Source organism: Cnephaeus nilssonii, assembly GCF_951640355.1.
Source record: "Cnephaeus nilssonii genome assembly, chromosome: 10".
NCBI classification, from domain to species: domain Eukaryota; kingdom Metazoa; phylum Chordata; class Mammalia; order Chiroptera; family Vespertilionidae; genus Cnephaeus; species Cnephaeus nilssonii.
The window spans coordinates 59,934,524-59,949,225 of NC_137081.1; the positions used below are offsets into that span (position 1 = coordinate 59,934,524).

Sequence of the window (14,702 nt, forward strand, 5' to 3'; positions counted from 1 at the left end):
ACTGTCAAAACTCCAATAGCACATGGGTACCTGTGTCCCTAGATTTATGAGAAGGGATCAGTTAGTTTCCCAGGCAGGACCAATAGAAACATGGAGGTACCTAATTGAGATCGCCAGTCAACAATTCCACTCATTTTCTTTATTTCCACTATTCAGAACAGTGTTGGGAGGGTACTGAGGGACAGAAGTGGATAAGAGTAATTTTTTAGAACCTTTAAATATCAGAAGAGTTAATACTGTTGTATAAAAGATATGAACTCTCTTCTACTCTCTCTAAAAAAATAAAAATAAATCAATGGAAAAAATATCCTGGATGAGGATTAACAACAACAAAAGACAAAAATTAAAAAATTATAGATATGGCCTGGCTGACATGGCTCAGTGGTTGAGCGTCAACCTATGAACCAGGAGGTCATGGTTGGACTCCCAGTCAGGGCACATGCCTGAGTTGCAGGCTCGTTTCCCAGTGTGTGTTGTGCAGGAGGTAGCTGGTAAATGATTCTCTCATCATTGATGTTTATATCTCTCTCTTCCTCTCTGAAATCAATAAAAAATAAAATAAAATAAAAAATTAAAGATATAAACCCTGGGAAATATTTTCCTGGCTGGAGTTGCCATATCCTACTAACCAGGGAGATCTGTCAGAACGTAGAGTGTCTCTGAGAGTGAAGACAAAACACTCAAATTCAGGTTTTCAGAAGATGTACTCTAGATTGTATCTGAATTAATGCATGGTTCTTAAAGTCCAATGAAAATTGGCATTTATTGATGACCAAGTTCTTGTACAGTATAATAACCAAATCCTACTCTATTGACTGTAAAAGTGCTGGCACTTCCCATAACCTCACTGTGAAATAGCAGAATAAAGCTAGATTGATCTCTACTCGGGTTCCTAGCACAGACCTCCTCTAACCCTTGTTATTTCCTAAGTAATAACAGCACTCAGAGCATCTTTTGTTCTAACACTTTGTCTTTGACTTTGTTCCTGACATGGAGCTCCTAAATCCATTGGAATTTCCTGGGTGACGACAGTGTCTTTTGTTAGAACGAGACAACTCTTATGAATGAGTGGGCTCCTGAGCGGCTCCCAAATAGGATTGGTCACCACAATGACTAAGCCATGATTAGGAGCTTGGAACTTTCAGCACGCCTACCTCCAAGCTCCAGGAAGGGGTGAGGAGTTGGAGATTGAGTTAATGATTCATCATATCTATGTGATGAAGCCTCCATAAAAATCCCCAAAGTACAAAAGTATGGGGTTCAGAGAGCTTCTGGGTTGGTGAATGTATCTACATAAGAGGGGGGCATACCCCAGCTCCATGGGGAACAGAAGCTCCTGCACTTAAGACCCTTGTAGACCTCACCCTATGTATTGTTCTGGCTGTTCATTCATATTCTTACTATCCTATCTAATAAAGAGGTAATATGCTAATTGACCCTCATGCTGTCGCAAAGATGGCAGCGCCCACAGCCAATAAGGAGGGAATATGCTAATTGACTGCCACGCCCACAAAGACGGCGGCACCCACAGCCACAAGATGGAGGCTCCCAGTCCCCTCAGCCCCCCCAGGGCCCCAGCGTCCAGAGTCCCCCAGTCCCTTCAGCCCCCCAGCCACCCAGGGCCACCTGAGGTGCAGGCAAGCCTCCGCTGGCAGCTGTCCAACCGCCCAAGGCCGCCCGAGGCTCAGGTAACCAGGGCCAGCCGAGGCCTGCACTGCCGGCAGTGGCAGCAGCAGAGGTGTGATGAGGCATCGCCTTCCCCTGATCGCCGAGTTGCCTCCTGCCCCTGAGGGCTCCTGGACTGTGAGAGGGGGCAGGCTGGGCTGAGGGACTCCCCCTCGAGTGTATGAATTTTCATGCACTGGGCCTCTAGTATCCTTTATAAGTGTAAATAAATGTTTCCCTAAATTCTGTGAGGTATTCTAGCAAATTATTGAGTCCAAAGAGCAGGTCTTGGAAACCACAATTTATAAGTGATCGGTCAGAAGTACGGGTGACAACCTAATATTTGCAATTGGTGACAAGTGAAGGCAGTCTTCTGAACTGAACACTTAACTTGTGGGATCTGATGCTAAATACAGTTAGATGGTCTCAGAATTGCAGGACACCCTGCTGATGTCTCAGAGAATTGCTTAGTATGGGAAAAACCCACATGTCTGTTGTGAGAAGTATTTGTGTGTGTGAGTAAAGAGGAAACACAGAATTGTTTTCCCATTCACTCACTTTGCCTGTTTCCCCATACATAAAAGAAGAAGAAGAATGCCTACTTCACAGATTTTTTTTTGAGGGGGGAGAGAATAAATCTGTACATTAATAGAGTAGTTAATAACTTTTGATCATTGTTATTATTGTTGGCTAATGCACTTATCTTTGTTTACATATAAGCAGCAGTTTCTTATTTTCCCTTTTTTTTTAGAAAGAAAATTTAATTTAATTTCCTAAGCATGTATAATATGTTTAAGATTCAGGATCAGGTACAGAATGGTAGTTTCCTTCCATTCTTAAATATGATAATTTTATACCCCTACTGCCTTTGTTGTGATGAGAAGGCCTTTCTGCAGTTTCTAAGCAGACAGCTTCCTACCATGTCACCTACATATCACCAATTTTATATCAGATCACACGTTATCTATGGACTAATCAAAAGTTGGCACTAAAATATCAACTTTTTATTGATTTTTTTTTTATTGAAAAAAAAGTAGTGAGAAACATCCTTTATTTGGAGACTAGCATATATTTTATAAACCATGACTCATATTCATTTCATTATGTAGACAGCAACCGAGGCCCAGAGAGGTCAATTCACTTGCCTTAGGACATGGGCCCTTAGTGAGGGAGCTAGGAGTAGGATCTGATATTGTGCAGTGCTTGTGCAAACCAGCAAAACAACTTCAAATGTTCCCAGTGTTTGTAGGTGCACTGCAGCCGCACTGGACTGTTTAAATACCTATTTACTCAGCTGTCTATTCTAACTCTTCCAACCTGGGAGTAGCACCACTTAGTGTGCCATACCAATTAGGAGTTAGAAATATCCTCCAGTGCGTTTTAGTTCTAGGTGGCCCCAGAGTGGCATAAAAGAGTTAATGTGCTCTTCTAATTACTACTTATGTTACCAAAAAGGACTCCTTAAAAAATAGGAAAGGAATCACAGAAAACTAACTAACAATGAAACAAGTCTACATGCTCCCATAAAGTCTTTGAAATAATCTTTTTTTACAGCATCATTCAATAATTAATACATAAAATGGTAATGCTGACTCAGTTACAAATATTCAATTATATTCCATGTACTCCATTTAATAAAGAACATAATCCATTTTAGGGGGAAAAGGTCCACAGAAGGGATGGATTTTTAAGTTTGATATTTAGAGTTTAATAATGTAGCCAACTTCCTATGAAACAATTCCATTCAGTTGCTTAACAGGTGTCTCAAACTCAACATGTCTAAAATAAACTCAACATCCACCCTTAAATCATCTCCTCCTACATTCTCTTCACTTTCAGGAAATTGAATCAACTAATGCCCTGTAAGAAACTTGAGACTTGTCCTTGACACTTCTATCTCCTACACACATCAGAGTCAGTCAAACATCCAGCTCTCTTGCTCCCATATCTCAAATACCTGTTCATTTTACCCACTTCTTTCATACCTCACTGCCACTACTCTGCTCCAAGCAGGCATCACTTCCTGAACAGAATTCATGGAATTCTGCCACAGCTTCTGACCCAGCCTCCTGAAGAGACTAGTTCTCCTCCAATTCACTGTCCTAAGTAAATCCATAGTGATCTTTCCATAACATAAATGTGATCATGTCTGCTCTGCCTTTTAAACCCATTAAGTGGCTCCCCAATTTTTAAATCCTTTCAGTGGCTCTTATTCATTCATTTAATCATCTATATGATGTGATAAACACATCAAACCTAACATGAAACAAACATGGAACCCTAGAAATGACCCACATTCAGCCAAAATGTTCCCCCCTATCCCATACTCCTGTCTCCCCTGACAGGAGTCAATGTCCTAAATCCCATATTAATAATTAGCCTCGCTTGTTTTATTTAAAATCTCATTTAATCTGGATATGTCCCTAAAATGTATATTTGCAAATTTTAGTTGATTTTAGCTTTCAAACTGTATCATGCTATATAACATCTTTCAGAGACCTAACTTTTATACTTAACTTAAAATTGTATTATCAAGATTTACTCATTTTGGTGCGAATCACTGTAGTTCATTCATTTTGACTACTATATACTAATTCCTTTTATTGACATACCATTGTTCATCAACTTTTCCATTGATGGGAATATGGGTTATTTTTAGCCTTTCATGTTATGAGCAGTAGTACTACGAAATATTTGTGTATATGGAACAAATTATCTTGAGTATATGACTACAAGCAATGGGTCATACACAAATGTTCAGATTTCAAAGATAATGCCAAACTGCTAACTAAAATTATAATAAAAATGTAGAGATGCATCATTTCTAACAATTAGTATTATTAGTCTAATTTTTGCCAAATGAATGGATATAAATAGGTCATTGTAGCCTTGGTCGGGATTTCCCTGATCAAAACTGAAGTTGTATGTTTCTTCACAAGTTTTTTTTGCTAGATGTGTTCCCTTTCACGTCTATTGCCCATTTTTCTCCGATTGGATTATTTGGCTTATTGTATTAATAATAGGAGTTCTTTCTATGCATTTGACAATAATCTCTTAGTTGCATGTTTGTAACTTCTCTTTTGTTAAGTTATAGTTGAATTAACCAAACTTCTCAATTTTAATACAAATTTATCTATATTCTATTTCTGATCAATTTTTTTGTATAATGTTTCAGAATTTTTAAAAAAAATATTTTTATTGATTTTAGAGAGGAAGAGGGAGAGATAGAAACATCAATGATGAGAATCATTGATGGGCTGCCTCCTACATGCCCCCTACTGGGGATAGAGCTCACAACCTAGGCATGTGCCCTTGACAGGAATCAAACCTGGGGCCCTTTAGTACGCAGGCTAATGCTTTATCCACTGAGCCAAACCAGCTAGGGCCAGATTTTTTTTTTCTTAATTCAAGATCTAGTAGATGCCTAAATGTTTCAGCTAAAAGTTTTAGTTTTGTTTTGACATTAATATATCCAAAGTTTATATTGGTTTGTGACATGAAGTCGACATTCAGTTTCATCTGTTTTCCACATGGATTCCCATTTTATTTTCAGCTCCACTTATTGAACAGCCATTCTCTTCCCCATTGATGTGCAGTGCTTCCTGTGTACGTCTACTTCTATTCTGCTCCACTGGGCAATTTGCCTACCCTTTGTGTCCTTTTGGACCAATACTACCGTCTTAATCACTCTAATTTTATAAGACCTCTATGTTTTTCTCCTTAAGAAGTATCCTGGGTATTCAGTAACCTTTATCATTTCATAAAAATTTTAGCATTTTCTTCTTTAACTAGTTATTTCCCACTTTAACGTTTTCAATCTAAACTTAAATGCCACAGTCTATGAAGTTTTATCTACTACCCTAGATATATTTTCCTCTACTCAGAGCATCCCTCTTTGTCATCTTAGTACTCATTATACACATTATGCTTGTCAAAATTTCTAAATTAGCTTTTTCAAAGAGAGAGCGACAAAGAATGGGAGAAAAATGTTTACTTTGTTATTGACTATAAGCTTCAAGACACTAGTAGGGACCTCAGTTCCCTTTTATCTCCAGGATTTACCACAGACACATAGTAGGCACTTAACAAATTATTTTTAAAGGAGTTACTTCCTCCTTTGGAGCCTCATCCAGAATAATTGCTCCTCCTCATCCCCTACTCTGGACCCTATTCACCCTGGACAGCAATGCCAGGTGGAGCCTCATTCAGACCTTTCAGTCTTCTTCTCCACATTTAGCAGATATTGATACAAAAATTACTGTGGGTCAATACTCCCCTGAAGGGTTTATGTACATCATCTCATTTAAACCTCAAGGCGACCATGTAAAGCAGGATTTACTGCCTCTCAGTTTCTCATTTTAAGTGAGAACAATATCATTTTATTAAGGAATTTGCAAAATGTCACATAACCAGTTCAATGGGGAGGAAGTAAGAACCAGGTTGTTCAACAGAGCCTAGGCTTTAAAAAAATTTTTTTAAATATATTTTTATTGATTTCAGAGAAGAAGAGAGAAGGAGAGATAGAAACATCAAAAATGAGAGAATCATCAATCGGCTGCCTCCTGCATGCCCCCTACTGGGGATTGAGCCCACAACCTGGGCATGTGCCATTGACCAGAATCAAACCTGGGACCCTTAAGTCAGCAAGCCAATGTTCTATCCAAGCCAAACCAGTCAGGGCAACAAAGCGTAGGCTTTTAACCCTGTGGTAATCTGGTTACATCACCTGTGAGCTCAGATGTCCTTATGGTTTTGCTCAGGATTTTTTTTCTTGTTCTTTTCTTTTTTAATTGAAATATAATTGATATATATATAACATTATGTAAGTTTAAGGTATGCAACATGTTAACTTCATAGGCACTTAAATAATCGAGTGATTAATAAATAAATGAACATTTCTCAAAAATTAATTCATAGTGTATGCTAATATTGGGTACTTAAAAATTGTTTAAAATGTAATGTTTAGAACTAGAAGGGCTCTTAGAAACCACCTCATCTCAAACCCTTTATTTTAATAACTAGAGGCCCGATGCATGAAATTCCTGCAAGAGTAGGCCTTCCTTCCCCTGGCTGCCGGCACCAGCTTCCCTCTGGCGCCCGGAACCCGTGCTTCCCTCACAGCCCTGGCTTCGTCCAGAAGGACGTCGGAAAGGACATCCAGTCTAATTAGCATATTATGCTTTTTTATTATTATAGATTATTATAGATAATGACACACAGATCCCCAAAGATCAACTTTTTTCAAGTCAAAAAGGCCTGTTTTAGCATATTTTGAACATGAAAATTTCAGGTAAGTAAACTTTGCACAACATCATCTGCCTGTAAATAAAATATATTCTAAATACATGGCACAAATTCCTAAATGAAGTGACATTCTGAAAAAATAACTAAAAATAGAAAATGTAACTAAACTCCCAAACATTCAAGACAAGCATCACATACAACTAAACAACTCTTAAAAATGAAGAGAATATAACTTAATTTTACAATTTAAGTACAAGACCAAATTACTATTTTTGCATTGTATCATTACAGTTCACATTTTTAGATTTAAGACTGAGCATTAAGAACTTAAATCAGCAAAACTGTACTTTTTTGGTACTTGTAGAAAGGCTATTATAATTTTGCTGAATCAGATTATAACATTTTCTGTGACCAATCTACATGTCTCCTTCAGCAAATGACAAAGTGATCATTCCAAACTGATATAATTCATCAAAACACATTTCCACTTTCAGCAGCAACTGAACTGATTCAAACAAAGAAGCAGAGAAGGCTGATTTGTTCTAGGATTTTAAGTAAAGACCAGCAAATCAAACCCATGTTCATTTATCAAAATCTGATAGACTCATTATGTTCTCCACTTTGAATAGTTATAGTATAAATGTATAAAAGATGCATTTAAAATACTTAAATGGCTCAGTAAGTTCTCAAGTACTTTTTCTCAAACCTTTGAATAGTCAAAAATTATAGTGAGAAAGTTAAACTAATTTTGGAAAGAGGAAGATAATTAGAATTTCTCCAATTGAGCAAGGGCATTATTGCAATCTAAAGCAAACTCAGGATGTCCTAAATACTTTTGACAAAAGTTAATTTTTTGGAAATGCTCTTCTGTGTTTTCCGAAACCTCATACATCTAGACAATACCTAAGAAATTCTGTTTATTAGAAAATTAATTAATAAATAACTTCAAAAATATCTGTAACAGCCGAAACCGGTTTGGCTCAGTGGATAGAGCGTCAGTCTGTGGGCTGATAGGTCCCAGGTTCGATTCCGGTCAAGGGCATGTACATTGGTTGCGGGCACATCCCCGGTGGGGGGTGTGCAGGAGGCAGCTGGTCGATGTTTCTCATCATTGATGTTTCTAGCTCTCTATCCCTCTCCCTTCCTCTCTGTAAAAAAAATCAATAAAATATATATTTTTAAAAAGTAAAGTCCCTCTCATCTTTAAAATATATATATATATATATATATATATATATATATATATATATATATAACAATGAAAGCTGATGACATTCATTAAATAAATACAAATATCAAGTAAGGCATTAATATAAATGCCTTACTTGATATTCACCTTCCTAAAGGGACAAACATTTCAAATAGGACTCAAAGTTCACCTTTTGTCATATTTATGAAGAAAAGTTTTGCTAAACAGAATTAATGTAAAGTAGACGTCAAAGAAAAAAAGTTTTGATTCAATGAGAATAAAACTAATTTCAAGCACCCTTAAACACTTTAGAAGCATTCATTTACTAGGAATATCTTTATAGGTCTATAAGTCAACAAAAAGCAGAGAAAATTATTTGAAATAACTGGAGGAAATGAATGCCTATAATGTCACAATAAATCCCCATTTATACACATCACTATGCTTCTTTGGAATTCACTCTTCTCTAGTCATTGAGACTGGTCCCAAACGAGGTAAATATTGAGTTAAAGTGACTATCATATACTTTAATTTATCATTTGCCCTTAATATCTATATATATAAAAGCCTAAGCGACCATTACAACCAAACGACTAGAACGAGCGGTCGACCAGTTGCTATGACGCACACTGACCACCAGGAGGCAGACGCTCAATGCAGGAGCTGCCCCCTGGTAGTCAGTGCACTCCCACAGGGGGGCACTACTCAGCCAGAAGCCGGGCTCACAGCTGGTGAGTGCAGCTGTGGCGGCAGGAGCCTCTCCTGACTCTGCAGCAACGCTACTGAGAGGCGGCAGCAGGCACAGCAGGCTGGGATGAGCGCGAACAGTGTGGCGCCTGGCGCCAGCGTGGGCTCCTCCCTGGCTGCCTGCAGCTTGACACACTGCTACATCCCTTGGGGGATGTCCAACTGTCGGTTCAGGGATCAGGCCTAAACTGGCAGTCAGATATCCCTTGAGGGGTCCTGGATTGCGAGAGGGTGCAGGCCAGGCTGAGGGACGTTCCCCCCCCCCCCCCACATGCAGGAATCTGTGCAATTTGCCTCTAGTAGGACAATAATCTGATGGCCAACAGGTTGGACCTGACCACAAAAATGTATTTTCTTTTAAAAAGTGTTTGTTTGTTTGTTTGTTTTATTATGTTTGGATGTCTTTAGGGGTGTCATGTACAGTTCAATTTTGCTACAGTTCCCACTGTCTCACTTTAATAGGTTTCCTTCTTTATGTTAAATGCTTGGTTTCTAAGGGCTTTTGCTTCTGGAGCCTATATTTAAAATTCTGGCCAAGTTGAATGTTTGCTGAATTATTCTTTTTGTACAGCCCCAGAACATAGAAATGATTAGAATTGGAAGGTGCCTCAGAGGTTACTTCATTCTTCTCATTTCTTTCAACAAGAAACCGAGGCCAGGAAAAGTAGAGTAGCTTTACCACAGTTAAATGTACATTAATAGTTCTGCCAAAGTGTTCTTCTAACTCAATAAGCTGTTTTTTAAAAAAACCTATTTTGAAGTTTCATGTTTTGTCATGAGTCACTACCATTCCCTAGTTCTATAAAAGCAACATTTACTTCATTAAGCACTTACCCCTGAGAGCAGGTAGAAGGGATCTCTCCTTCTTGTCATCACATTTGTTACATTCACTGAAGTACAGGAGTAAGAAGACATCAACCAGAACCCACATCAGCGAAGTGGCAAGGACCACCTTGCAGTAAACAAACCTCCTCATGGCTTGCCTTGATTTCTAGTTAACAAACAGACCGAAGACAGATGCTACTGTGATAAATCCAAGCCACAGGGGTGAACTCCAGCATAAAAGCAAAATGCATCCCACTGCATTAAAAAAAATAAAAGGAAAAAAGAGAAAAGAAAAATGTATTATCATACAGTTTGTTTTGCATAGAGATATAACATGAAATATATCAGTTACTTAATGTTTTCATATATATCAGCACTTGGCTTTCAAATTCAGAATTAAAAGTCCAAACAAATGAAAGTTGTAAGCAAGCCAGGTAGCTAAAATTCGAACAGCTAATCCTAGATATGCTATTACTGTGCTGGGCCCTGAACAACTATTCAATTTCATCAAGTTGTATTCTCTTCTCAAATTTCTATCATAACATTCTGTAGAGCACCAGATTGTCAAATAGTGCAGTTCTGAACTTACCCTGCTTCAGCACTTTGAAGGAGCCAATGCCACTGAAATAGGAATCACCTGGGATACTATATATTGTAGAGGCTAAGAGTTGGTCTTTATACACAAACTAGAGGCCCAGTGCATGAAATTCGTGCACGTGGGAGGGGGGGTCCCTCAGCCTGGCTTGTGCTCTCTCGCAGTCCAGGAGCCCTCGGGGGATGTCCAACTGACGGCTTAGGCCCTAAGCCAGCAGTTGGATATCCTTAGCATTGGCGCAGAGGTGGAAGAGGCTCCTGCCACCACCGCTGCGCTCGCCAACCGTTAGCCCAGCTCAGGGCTTCTCCTGAGTGGCACTCCTCCTATGGGAGTGCACTGATCACCAGGGGGCAGCTCCTGCATTGAGCATCTGCCCCCTGGTGGTCAGTGCACATCATACAGACCAGTCGTTCCACCGTTTGGTCAATTTGCACATTAGCCTTTTATTATATAGAATAGGCTTGTGTCTACTAACTTCATATTTGTGGAAGCCTTTTTATGTTTCGTTTTGTTTTGTTTTTCATTTATGAAATGAGAATAACAATGCCAAACCTAAAGATCTGCAATAAGGAATAAGTATGATAATGCTTGTAAACCATCTTGCAGATACATTAACATATGGGGACAAAAATTCTCAAATTCTCAGAAAGGGCAATTACATGAAGCCATCAATTATTAAGCCTTAAAAACCCCATCTGGTCTGCATGGAAAGTATCCACAACAAATGTTTATTTTAGAATAGACAGTATACATTCAAAAAATACTACCAGAGGAGAAACAACATATTAGTATAGAGTGACTTAGAATAACCAGAGTAAGAATTCTAAAAGGCAGAGCAAAGAACTGTGCACAATTATTGAGAGATATTCAACAACAGTGTAGGGTTAATACCATATACATCTGTTCTATTTATACTGCATAAGACAGTAAGGACCTGGTTGATTGTATCTTTACAATATATATTCTCATATCATTTGCTACATTTAAAACAATATCAACTGAAGTATAAATTTATTGATGTGAATCAATAACATAGTTTTCACAGACATTTGGGAAGAAGAGCCATTAAATACAAAGGCATTCAGAATATTTCATAAACATTTGTCCCAAAATTAAAACATCAAAGTGCAAATTGCTGAGGCAGAAGCTCTTTAAGTTAAAGGCAGCTGCCTTTGTATCAAAAGCAACAAATGCTGTTGCCCCTGTTACAAACTAACCAGATTGTAACAAATTCAAAATTTATATAAAGTGACAGTTTAGAAAATTATTATACCAAAAGGTCTACTTTCAATATTTATATAAAACATACATTTATTCAGCATAGTTTTTCAAAAAAAGAAGCAAACTGTACAAATTTAAGAAATACATGATATTTAGAGTTTATTGTCTGCTTGTTATTTTTCTCAAAAAAATTCCATGCTAATTATTTATTTCACTTTTACTTTATTGTTCTGTAAAGATTACAGCTAACCATTGGAACTGAGCCTCTAAACCTGATAAGAGAAAGATTCTTCTCTATATATTTCCTATGTGTATGCTTTACTGAATATGAATGTGAAACAACTCAAGCTGTCGAATTTTCTGTCTTCCTTTGGTGGAGGAGGTCCCTTCAATTTTTTGCAGAAAAGAAGTCCTAGAAAAAAAGTATATATAAGACTGATGGTTACCAAATGCACATTCCCAGATTTATAAGGAATACCTTAAAATAAAAGATCCTATAATAAAGTTTCTATCAATAATAATAAAAGCGTAATATGCTAATTGGATCAGACGTCCTTCAGGATGACATTCCGGACAAAGCTGGGGTTGCAAGGGAAGCCTGGGTCCCAGGTGTCTGCCGGCGGCCCGGTGGGGCAGGGGGAGGGGGAAACCCGGATCCCGGGTGCCAGAGGGAAGCTGGTGTCAGCAGCCAGAAGAAGGAAGGCCTACTCCTGCACGAATTTCGTGCATCAGGCCTCTAGTGTATTATATAAAATCCTTTATTATAAAGATGGATAAAAGAGACATAAACAACACCATTCTTAGCTATGTCATAAAGTGCAAAGATGACTTTAGAGAGAAGGATACATGATGATGTAAGCAGAGGTTGAAGTGATGCAACCTGAACCAAGGATTAGGGATGGAGTTGGCTGAAAAACAGGAATGGATTCTTCTCTAGGACCTCCTGAAGGAACCAGCCCCATGGGAATCACTGAACTTTCAACATGTAGAACTGGGTCCTAGCCAACGAAGATGAATGACACTATATAAACTGTACTATCTGCTTCTCTGGATACATTTCCTTCAGGAAACAAGAACTTTCTGTGGGATCTCATGGACACAGCAGCTACAAAGAAAACTTGCTCCTTAGAAATTGCAAGAGCTCCTTTCCCGGGAACTGATAACGCCTCTGACAGAGCAATTACTGCTCCAGGAGTGAGTAACCATAGAAACAGCTCCACAGGCCCAACACCTGACTGCTCTCCTCTATCCCCTCCGACACTGCCCTCAAAAATAGTGTAAAAGTTATTCAACCCAACCTCAGCAACAAACATCTATTATGTCCCCTCTGGACTTTTCATCGAATGAGTCACAACCAGGAATATTTCTAAATTAACACATCTCCAGAGTGTGCAAGCTTTCCTTCCAGCCTCCTGTTAGACCACCCACCGCTTCTGTGGGAACCACATAAGTCAACAGTGAGGGAACTAACCATACAGATAACCTTTTTCAACAAGAGGACAGTGATCTCTGAAAAGAATATGATCCTGAGCAATTTGCAGGCCTTCTCCTTGGATGCTCTCCAGCCTGTGAGTCCCCTGAAAATCCATTTAATTTCTAAGGGAAAAGAGATGAACATGAAGGACAAGATGAAGTCACTTTGGCAAAGAGTCCATTGGCTCTCAATTAGTCTCCAATAGAAAATAACTCAGAACCTTTGGTAAAGAAAATTAAACCCACAATGGTCAGTAGAATAATTTTTCACAAAAAAAGAACAAACAAGTCAAAAACCATACCATTGTTGGGACAAGAACAAGTAGGAGTGGATCCCGGAACGGAGACTACTGGATTATGAACATGGGGGATTTGTGGAGAGAGCCTGAACCCTGGGGAGAATGTCACTGCCAAAATCCCTGATTGACATGCATTTATCAAAAATGTGTCTAAACCAGATTCTGATCTCATCGCCTATCCTTCAAATGAGAAAACATCCAAGGGTTAACTAGAGTGGTTCTTCAACTGCGTAACACAATTCCAAAGGGAATTCTGAAAGATCACCATCATTCACTTCAGAATGGGAAGAAACTGACAAAGTAATGAGTTTGATCGATGTTGGAATTAACAGTAAACTTGGAGAAATAAATGGTGAGGCCACAAATGTGGCATCCTGTTTCTTACTGAGTTTTTTTGACCCAGCTCCTACAAGCTTCTGCTATTTCTCTGTGATCTCCTCAGGAATTTGCCCTACATCCCACTTATGTGGCATTTCCTTTTGTGCTTCATTTCCTTGTGAAGTTCTTTCTTAAGTAACTTTTGTAATCCTTGCCAATTTTTCCTCATTGCAAATATGACAGATTGTGCTGTTGCTGCTGCACTTTGGGAAGTGTTTTGCTTGAACCAGTCAGAAGCAACATTTTTGACCAAATCAACATTTGACACTATGACAGTCAGTTATAAAAGTTCATGTTCAAAATCACCAATAAGGTACATACTCAAAAGAGATTAATATATACAAAGGAACCTACATTTTTGTTATGTTACTAGAAGCCTGGTTCACAAAATTTGTGCATGGGGGGGGGGGAGAGAAAGGGGTGTCCCTCAGCCCAGCCTGCCCCATCTCGCAGTCCGGGAGCCCTCGGGGGATGTCCAACAGTCAGAGGACCTTAGCGCAGCTGCAGAGGCAAGAGAGGCTCCCGCCACCACCACTACACTCGCCAGCTGTGAGCCTGGCTTCTGGCTGAGCTGTGCTTCCCCTGTGGGAGCGCACTGACCACCAGGGGGCAGCTCCAGCATTGAGTGTCTTCTCCCTGGTGATCAGTGCATGTCATAGTGACCAGTTGTTCCAGCGTTCAGTAAATTTTCCTATTAGCCTTTTATTATATAGGACTGGAGTTCTATAACTTGTCAAACTAAATACTATGTCTATGAGAAACATATAATCAATAAAATCAGTAAAGTTTTAAAATATTGGCAAGATCATGATCTCACCATTTAATATGTTGACTTAGCCAACTGGGAATTCAGTAATATACTAGTACATAGCAAAAATATTTAAATAAAACTCATCAATTAAAGCATTTAGGGAACAAAGTATGACAGCATTTCATTTCATGCCACTTTCTTCTTAAAAGGTGAAAAATAGAATGTTTTCAACATTTCCTCTATAGTTTTACCAGCATGACTTAAGAAAAAAACTTTTAATTAAGGAAAATTTGAAATATACACAAAAATAAAGAG

At 38.6% G+C, this 14,702-nt stretch overlaps 1 protein-coding gene across 4 annotated transcripts in view; it reads right to left on the minus strand.

Annotated features, from left to right (window-relative positions):
- Nucleotides 1-14,702, minus strand: part of GALNT13 (polypeptide N-acetylgalactosaminyltransferase 13) — a 504,499-nt gene that overhangs the window by 419,188 nt on the left and 70,609 nt on the right. For all 4 annotated transcript variants that reach the window (XM_079782941.1, XM_079782940.1, XM_079782939.1 and 1 more), the window contains exon 3: nt 9,680-9,925. In XM_079782941.1, coding sequence (XP_079639067.1) covers nt 9,680-9,821 — 142 coding nt within the window. In that variant the 5' untranslated portion in view covers nt 9,822-9,925. The remainder of the gene's footprint in view (nt 1-9,679; nt 9,926-14,702) is intronic.